We start from the raw sequence: 10,000 nt of genomic DNA on the forward strand, positions 1-10,000 counted from the left end.
CAGCTGCACCTCCGGCATCTTCCCAGCTCTGCAACCAGACCCGCGTCCTCGCCCTCCTCTCCGCGGGCGGCGGTGCTGACGACGGCGGCGCTGGCGCCTGTGGCCTGGCCCTCCGCGTTGTCGCCGGACAGCTCCCGCTCGGTGCTGCGGTCGCGCCGGCCGCGGGCGCCGCCGACCATGGGGCGCCCCACCTCCGTGCGCACGCTCAGGCGGTCCAGCGTGTCCATGGTGGCGCTCTTGCTGAGCTTGAGCGTGGACGCGCTGCCCACCGTGGTGTAGACGCTCCTGACGGTGCCCGTGCGGCGCGGCCCGAAGTCGGAGTCGGAGCTCTGCGACTCGAAGCCCGACGACGCCTGCGAGTTGCTCTTGTTGATGGACACGTAGTGCGGGCGCATGAAGCCGGCGCTGACGTCGCTGACGCGGCTGTGCGTGGCGGAGATGGGCGCCTTGGAGGTGATCACAGGCTTGGCGATGGGCTGGCGCCGCACCGTGGCCTGGCCGCTCTCCCAGTCCGTCATGCTGCTCGTGCTGGACGAGCTGTCGGGCCGCTTGCCGCCGCCGTCGCTGGCCGGCGAGTTGGACGTGTACATGGAGCGGATCTTGTTCTGGTGCGCCAGCGTCAGAGACAGCCTCGGCGACGGCTGCGGCGAGCCCGTGTCGCTGGGCGGGCCGTGCGGCGAGCGGAAGGCGCGGGCGTACTTGGCGCCCGGGTCCACGGGCGAGGGCGTGAAGGCGGCGTCGCTCTCGCGCCCCTTCTGCTCGCTGGTGGAGGCGCGGGCGCCGTCGGGCTCGCCGCGGTTCCTGACGTAGCTGGAGAAGGCGCCTCGGCCCAGCAGCAGCGGCGCCGTGCGGTGCGGCAGGAGCGGCTGCGAGGGCGGGGGCGGCGGCGGGGGCGCGGCCACGGACTCCTCCTCGTCGTCGGTGCTCACCAGGGACTCGAGGCTGCTGCTCGAGTCGACGCTCAGGCTCTTCGGGGCCTCCTGGGTGTCTGCTCGAGTAGAAGCGAAACAATTGCTATAAACTGACCCACGAACACGCATGCAACAACAGCATTTCCCAGACACACACGATGAAAATCTCCAAATCTTTCACACATAACAAGATATATCCAAACCCGACCCCTACCAACAAGGCCATGCAATCGCGTCCCAACTTACCGAAGAGCGCCAGCAGGGCCTGGTGCGCGAACTGGATGTTGCGCTTGTTGGCCTGCTTCCCCGTCCGCAGCGTGACCTCGTCCCGCCCGACCTCCATCAGGTCAAAGCCTGAAAGAGCGGAGCAGCATGAGCGGAAACCTCGCTAATGGAGCGGAGGGAAGCCTGGCATGGCAGGAATACAGTTGTGAAATTCTATCGGTAGGGAGATCATGTGTAGTGGGTTGCATCCATGCGTACATATATATGCGCACACACACACAAGCACACACGCACACACACACACGCACACACGCACGCACACGCACGCGCCCACACACACACACGCATATATACATATAAAAATACATAGTACATACATATATACATACATACATATACAATATACATACATACATACACACACACACACACACACACACACACACACATACATATATATATATATATATATATATATATATATATATATATATATATGTATATGTATATGTATATGTGTATATATATATTGAATCATAAGGCACACGTGCAAGATATCTTATCACAAATACACTAGAATTCCAGAAGATATGGATCATCGCCTTTTATTTTTTTACAGCATGTGTTAAGAGCGACAATATAGCTTTTACTATTGCTGATTCGCGCACGATTATCATAATGATAGCGTCTAGGACACTTACACTTTATGTGATGATGCGTATTATTATTGCTTTTATTGACAATATTGTCATCCCCGTTAACATTACCATCTTCGTGATTATCATAATTCTTAGTATATCTATAATAGAATTAGTATTATCATCACTGATATTTTTTTTTATAATTTATCCTTGATCGTTAATATCATAATCACTATCATGATATGCAGTGATATTATTACCATCGTTAAGCTTATGCACAAAATAAGTTTATTGTGCAATGTGCTCTGTATTTCTGCCGTTGCAACAGCGATAAAGAGTTCTTGCCATTCATCCAACACCAAGCAAGGCAAACATCCAGACAGGTACACAGTAAACATCCAATTTAATAGAACCTAATCGATAAAGTTATGGATGGTGAGGAAGGCTTCTACAACGCATTAAAGACTCAGTTTCACAATTTTGCATTACACGGCGGAACCTAAGACACTTCTCGAGACATTAGCGGTTTAGCATCTCTGGAATATGCAACATACTGCTCTGAACAAAGCCACCGCCCGATACCAAGTGATCGTTCTCTCACATATCAAGTCGAAGCCAGTGTCTCGACGAAACATCTTCACGGATTCGAACGCCCAAATGAGATGTATCGAACACGCACACGAATCGCAGCCACGACGACATTCCGACCGCGTTTCAAACCTTTCGCTTCATTCATTCCCGCGTTTCAAGCCTTTCGCTTCATTCATTCCCGCGTTTCAAGCCTTTCGCTTCATTCATTCCCGCGTTTCAAACCTTTCGCTTCTTCATTCCCGCGTTTCAAACCTTTCGCTCATTCATTCCCGCGTTTCAAGCCTTTCGCTTCATTCATTCCCGCGTTTCAAGCCTTTCGCTTCATTCATTCCCGCGTTTCAAACCTTTCGCTTATTCATTCCCGCGTTTCAAACCTTTCGCTCATTCATTCCCGCGTTTCAAACCTTTCGCTTCATTCATTCCCGCGTTTCAAACCTTTCGCTTCATTCATTCCCGCGTTTCAAACCTTTCGCTTCATTCATTCCCGCGTTTCAAGCCTTTCGCTTCATTCATTCCCGCGTTTCAAACCTTTCGCTTCATTCATTCCCGCGTTTCAAACCTTTCGCTTCATTCATTCCCGCGTTTCAAACCTTTCGCTTCATTTATTCCCGCGTTTCAAACCTTTCGCTTCATTCATTCCCGCGTTTCAAACCTTTCGCTTCATTCATTCCCGCGTTTCAAACCTTTCGCTTCATTCATTCCCGCGTTTCAAACCTTTCGCTTCATTCATTCCCGCGTTTCAAACCTTTCGCTTCATTCATTCCCGCGTTTCAAAACACATTTATCATCATTATCATTATAATTATTCATTATTAATATCATCATCATCATCATTATTATTATCAATACTATTGTTAAAATTATTAATATCTTTATTATTATTTTTATTATCATTATTATCATTATTATTACTATTATTACTGTTATTATTATCATTACTATGATCATTATTATTATTATTATTACTATTATTATTACTGTTATCATTACTATGATCATTATTATTGTTATTATTACTATTATTATTACTGTTATCATTACTATGATCATTATTATTATTATTATTACTATTATTATTACTGTTATCATTACTATTATCATTATTACTATTATTATTACTATTATTATTACTGTTACCATTTCTATTATTATCAATATTATCCTTCTCCTTCTCATCCTTCCTCTGCACACGCCCTCCTTCCCTCCCCGCCCGCCCCGTGTCAGACCCCCCCCCCCCCCCCTCGACGACCTCTCAGCCCCTTACCTAACGACGCCAGGAGTTCATGACAGCCGTTGACGCGCCAGAGCTTGACATGCACCGGAACCTCGATTGACTCGTTCTCGAGGTCCTTGACGGTGAACTGGGTGATGACGGCGCGCATGACGGAGATGACGTCCTCTGCATATTCGGGGGAGTCTAGGAGCTTCGAGACTGCCTGTAAGGATGTCTGGGAGAGACCTGTAAACAGAGGGGGGGGGGGGGTTAGTGGACTGTATGGAAGGGGGGGAGGGGGTTCCCGTTCTCGTATTCATTTCATGTATTTTATATAGCTTGGATGTGAGAGATAGTGATAAGTTATAATTGGTATTTTCTATTATCGTTTTTATCATATGTCCGCACATACACACACACGTGCGTGTGTGCGTGTGTGTGTGTGTGTGTGTGTGTGTGTGTGTGTGTGTGTGTGTGTGTGTGTGTGTGTGTGTGTGTGTGTGTGTGTGTGTGTGTGTGGTTTGATTAAAATTAGAACAGTTTCTCAACTAACCTTTTGTTCTTTGATTTCATTTACCAATGACAGCAAAGGTTACACGTTAAAAAAATAGCAGGCGATTCCACAATCCATGAACATGTGAGCCCTTGTCCCTCCCCCTCTTCCCCTTCCCAGTACCCACATCCCCCTCCCTCCCCCATTCCCCCTTCCCATTACCCACTTCCCTCTCCCCTCCTCCCCCTCTTCCCCTTCCCATTCCCCTCCACAGTCCCCATCTCCCCCCTCCTTCCCCCATTCCCCCATCCCACGCCTCCCTCATCCTCCCGTCCCCAACCCTCACCCCTCCCCCCTCCCTACCGCACTACTTACCCCCCCACCCACCCACATACCCACCCAACCCCTCATCCCATCCCCCAAGACCTACCCAACAGCGCCTGCAGACTGGCCGAGCACTGGGTGAGCCGTTCCCCGGGGTCGCTCTGGGGGAAGAACACGCTGCTGGGGATGCCGTTGGCCGCGGGCTCGAAGCGGAAGCCCACGCTCATCAGCAGGTCCTTCCAGCCGCTCACGTTCCCGACTTTGTTCTCGATGGACTTCTGCGTCGTGTACATGGCGTTGCGGTGACCTCGGTGGATGCGCTGGAGGGACTTCTCGACCTGGGGGGAGGGAGGGGGAGGGGTCAGTGGGAGTTTTTTTTTTTTTTTGTCTTTTTTTATCTTTACTTTCATTTTTAATCTTTAATCTTTGGTTTGCTTGTATGTTTGTTTTATGGTTTTTTTATCATTACTTTTATTTTTAATCTTTACTCTTTACTTTTACTTTTACTCTTTACTCTTTGTTTTTACTTTTACTCTTTTCTCTTTGCTTTTACGTTTACTCTTTACTCTTTGCTTTTCTTGACTTGTTTTTGGCGCTCCGGGGTTGATTTAATTCTACTGTGTTCGGCGTGTAGGGCGTTTACGTTTATAGCTGTTTCTCTATTTCTTTCCCTTGCTTTCTTTTTTTTCTCTTTCTCTTTTTCTTCCTTTCTCTCTCTCTCTCTCTCTCTCTCTCTCTCTCTCTCTCTCTCTCTCTCTCTCTCTCTCTCTCTCTCTCTCTCTCTCTCTCTCTCTCTCTCTCTCTGACTCACACACATATATACAGATAAATAGATAGACAGATAGATATATAGATAGACAGGTATATAGATATATAGATATATAGATAGATAGACAGATATATAGATATATAGATAGATAGACAGATATATAGATAGATAGATAGACAGGCAAACAAACACACAGACAGGCAGGCAGACAGACAGGCAGGTAGACAGACAGACAGACAGCTGTCTCCTCAAAGTATTCCTTACCAAATGCAACGTCACTCTGAGGGCGTCTCGACACTTGTCAGGCGTGCGTAGGAGTTCACACAGCGCCTGACCCATCAGAGCCACCTGGAACATGAAGGCGGTTCAGTTAATACTAATAAGCGACACTGGTGCGTCGTGCGGATGTGTGGAAGTATCGTGTTTAGGTGTGTCTTTTAAAGATTGTGTCGTGACTGATGATGGTGATGATAAAGCATTGTATAATGAGAGTGGTTTTAATATTATAATGTATGACATGTTTTTTTTTTTTTGTTTTTTGTTTTTTTATACTACATGTAAGATCACTTTCGAGCTCCTCTGTGAAAATGCAGAGCTGAATCGACTACCTATACAAATTTAGAAGAAAAAGATGGAAGTTGTTCTATTAGGTTTAACAAGTTGAATTTACTTCTACATAATTTTATAAAAATGCCACCTGAAAAAAATATGCATTTCGACACTGCTCGCTGACCGGCCATTACAGCGCCGTACCTTATTCGAGAGCTTGACGTCGGCGCCCACGAGGAGGAAGCCCGCCCAGTTGGCCGGGTGGGCGAAGTGTTTCGTGGTCTGCACCGTCTGCTGGGCCTCCGACAGCGCCCGGCTCACTCGCGCCCCCTGGAACCGCGGCAGAAATTAGCTTGGAGTTGGGAACGATCAGATGAGTGTTTTATTATGATCTCGTCTGAGTCTCAGACCGTGCCTCTGGGGGCCTTGGATCCTGGCAGTGCCTTGCCTGACTGGATGCCCTTCTGAACATCCAGCCTGGCTAAGCTTCCACAAATGCGCCTACAATGCGCCGGTTAACATATGATCATAAATTATAAAAATTGGGTATTTGAGTTTTGATCTTGCATTAGGATTCTGGTAAAGACTGATGATATACCGAATGAATCAGTATAAAACAATGCTATTATCTTAGAAAGGAGCGTGCCATTGTGCCCTGAATCCCGGTCCCACCTGCAGTAGAGAAGAGTAGAAAGTCCTGAAGAGGATCTTGACGGCGGTGTCGGGCACGGGCCACAGGGACACCAGCACGCACTGGGCGCCGGCGGCCAGCAGCGCCCGGATGAAGCCCACCACCCCGTCGCTGTTGGCGCGCCCGTGGTGGTCCCGGGTGTGGCAGGACGACACCACGACCAGCTTAGCCCTCAGCTTGAGGTTGAGGATGTCGGCCGCCGTCAGGAGGAACTCGGAGAGTGCGGGCAGGTCGATGGTGGAGGCGATGTCGGAGCTCTCGTCGTCCAGGTGCTCGTGGATGGCCTCGGGCTGCGACGAGTGCGACAGCCGCTTCGACGCGCGCGACTCCACGAACTCGCCCGGCGACAGGATCACGGCCGACAGCTTCCACGACACGTGCGTCGCCAGGTGGATGCACTCCACCTGCGAGATGAGTCTGATGATGGCCTCCTTGTTGGCGCAGGCGCTGGTGAGGGCCTTCGTCTGCAGCATCTCGGCGACGATGGTGGCCTCCTGCTCTGCGTAGGGGATGTCGCCCCAGCCCCACTGCTCCGTCACGGTGCTCGGCAGCTTGGGGTTCCCGATGACCAGCGCCGACGTTTGCTCGCCGCTTGGCTTCGAGTTCTTGGAGCGCTGGTTCACTTGAGCGCGCTGATGGACGGCACCACGAGCAGCGAGAACCGCTCGCACAGGTAGTCGTTGGAGTTGGTGCCCTTGAGCACCGGGAACGGCACGAGGTACAGGTCGCCCTCCAGCACCAGCATGAGCTCCCTCGTGACGCCGGTCTCGGGCAGGTGGTCCTCCATGGGAGCGATCAGCAGCTCGTAGAGCGAGCGGAGGCACGACGGGCCCTGCCACGTGACCCTTCTGGAGCGCGTCGAGCCCGGTCTGGAGGCCGAGCCCGAGGCGATGGACCCGCTGACGGAGCCGAGGGAGAACAGCGACGACAGGGAGTAGTTGGACGAGTTGAACAGGTGGTTGCGGTTGACCATGCGCAGGAAGCCCGTCCGGTCGGCCTCGTGGTTGAGCTTGTCACCGAGCTCCTCCAGGTGCGCGTTCCACATGTCGCCGGCCTCGCTCTCGGTCTCGCTGGACACGCCGCCGCGCGTGGCTCCGGCGCCGCACTCCACGCCGAGGGCGTCGCGCACCGACTGGATGTAGTGCTCCAGCAGCGAGCCCGACGTGCCGACGGCGTCCTCGCCGCAGTCGCCCTCGCGCTCCGCCTCCACCTCGCTCACGCTCACCTCGTGGAACTTCACGATGCCTGCAAGGAAGACAAGTTGAAGTTGAAAGGCTTTCTGACGAGATGAGTTAGTACAACGATTTAATATAACTAATATAGATTTAATATTGATACACAACCCATCAATCACGTGGGAAAATTAAAGGCTTTGTATCCAAAAGGCCTAGTTAGCAGAGGTCTGTACTACTTGCCCATTTTTGTTTCGTTATCAAAATCATTTTTAATTATAATAATATCATACTGCCATCAATATGAAAAGCAATATCATTAGCCTGACTGTTGTCAAAATCGCTATCAAAATCACTACCACTGCCAACATATTATAATCAGTCTCCTTATCATTATTCCCATCCTCACTACCATCCCACCTTTATTGGGCACGATGAGCCAGCTGTAGAGGCATCCGGCGGCGATGCTGTAGTACAGCACCGACGCCTTCTGCCGGTTGACGATGTCCACAATTTGGTCGACGGACGACGGCGTTGAGTCCTCGATGCGCGACGCCCTGGAGGAGGTCGAGGCGCCCTGCCGCTCCAGAAGGAGGTCGACGAAGGCGCGCGTGCGCCCCCGCTCCGCCACGAGCAGGGCGTCCTCGTTGCGGCCCAGGCCCACCAGCACCCGCTGCAGCGCCTGATACGACGCTGTCTGTAGGTCGAACAGGGACAGGCGGTAGTCCTGCGAGCCGCGCGCCTCCCGCCGGATGGTGTCGAGCAGGTGGGCGGCGCGGTCGAGCTGCGTCTGTGCCGCCTCCAGGTCGCCGTGCCCCCACAGGGCCATGCCCAGGCGGTGCCGGATCTTAGCCTCGTCCTCGCGCCGGCCTAGCTGCTCGGCGATCTGGAGGCCCTGCTGCAGGTACGCCACAGCCTGGGTGGTGTTGCCCAGGGCGTGGTGCACGCGGCCGAGGGAGGCGTAGGCTAACGTCTTGGCCACCTGGAGAACGAGGGCGGTTACAGGAGGAACTCGCGTTGCAAAATCACGTCTCTTGGATTTCTCAGATTAATTACAAAAAAAAAGGAAGAATATAAACCACACCACTCGTACTGTATCTCACATATTAACATAGCATGAATATCCATTAAAGACAAAAGGAAAATCTCAGGCACAGCAGCTTCTACATTTATGATGATAATTTCCACAAAGCAAACTCCCCCGTACCGCCTCCACCCCCTCCCCCTTCCCATACCCACAACCCCCTCCCCCTTCCCACACCCACAACCCCCTCCCCCTTCCCACACCCCCACCCCCTCCCCCTTCCCACACCCACAACCCCCTCCCCCACACCCCACCCTTCGACCCACCTTATCGTTCATTTGCGCGGCGATGCTGAGATGCTGCTCGCCATGAGTCACCGCCTGCTCAAAATTTCCCAACGACTCGTACGCCAGGCTGATGTTCCCGTGCGCCCGCCCTTGCTCCGCGGGGTTCGCCAGCTCCCCGGCAATCTTGAGGTCCAGCTGGTGGTATCGGAGGGCCGTGTTGTACTCGCACATCTGCTGGTACACGGTGCCGAGCCCGCACGCCGCCTCGCCCTCGCTCTGCTTGTCCCCGAGCTCTCTGCGGGAGGGGGGGGATTGTTTACTTTGTCTATCTCTTCGGCGCTTATTTTTTATTATTATTCATTATTTTACTATTATTATATTATTATCAGTGTATTTTTATATTATTATCATTGTATTTTTATATTATTAGTAATATATATTTATACTAGTATTATCAGTTTGCTTATATATTTATGCTTCGCTTATTTTCGTGAGTTTATTCTTATTATTTTTTCCTTAATTGTTCTTTAGAGTATCTGTTAAATTCTGTTATTTTAGGATGAGTAGAAATAACTTCAAAATTATTTGTTTCGTGGAATTATTCAGTCTCTTTCAAACTTGTTCTTGATATACTACAATGTTTATGTAGAAAAGAGATTCGTGTCAGTTACTTGAATGGTCCTCAACAAAGATAATTGACTAAAACGGTTGGTATCAAAACCATAGATAATGAGGATAAGGATAAGATCCTTTCGAGATAATTTCGAATAAAACAATAACCTTATAGAAACCAACAATACAGAAATCTAATATTGAGGAACATGCAAAACATAGGGGGATGGAAAACAACAATTAAATAAATAGACACGAACATAAGAAAAAAAAAACACAACAACACGGAAATTAAAACTTACAAAACATACAAAGATAACAGAATACGAAAAAAAAAAATAATAATATATATATATATATATACCTGGCGATCTTGTGTTGATGTTCCATGCACGAAATCGCCTGCTCGAAGTTGCCCAGCAGGTAGTGGATGTGCCCGAGCTCGCCGTAAGCAGAGCCCTTGGCAGCAGGGATGTTGAGCTCGTGGGACACGACGAG

At 50.3% G+C, this 10,000-nt stretch overlaps 1 protein-coding gene across 1 annotated transcript in view; it reads right to left on the minus strand.

Annotated features, from left to right (window-relative positions):
- LOC125047948 (tetratricopeptide repeat protein 28-like) overlaps positions 1-10,000 on the minus strand; it is a 23,471-nt gene that overhangs the window by 4,543 nt on the left and 8,928 nt on the right. Inside the window, 11 exon segments of the mRNA XM_047646495.1 lie at positions 10-988; positions 1,158-1,265; positions 3,633-3,827; positions 4,505-4,736; positions 5,432-5,515; positions 5,921-6,046; positions 6,389-7,029; positions 7,032-7,652; positions 8,000-8,561; positions 8,930-9,185; positions 9,867-10,000. The exon segment at positions 9,867-10,000 is cut by the window's right edge and continues 123 nt beyond it. Of these exon segments, the coding sequence (XP_047502451.1) occupies positions 10-988; positions 1,158-1,265; positions 3,633-3,827; positions 4,505-4,736; positions 5,432-5,515; positions 5,921-6,046; positions 6,389-7,029; positions 7,032-7,652; positions 8,000-8,561; positions 8,930-9,185; positions 9,867-10,000 (3,938 nt within the window).

This window comes from Penaeus chinensis, chromosome 42 (genome assembly GCF_019202785.1).
Source record: "Penaeus chinensis breed Huanghai No. 1 chromosome 42, ASM1920278v2, whole genome shotgun sequence".
In the NCBI taxonomy this organism is placed as follows: Eukaryota; Metazoa; Arthropoda; class Malacostraca; order Decapoda; family Penaeidae; genus Penaeus; species Penaeus chinensis.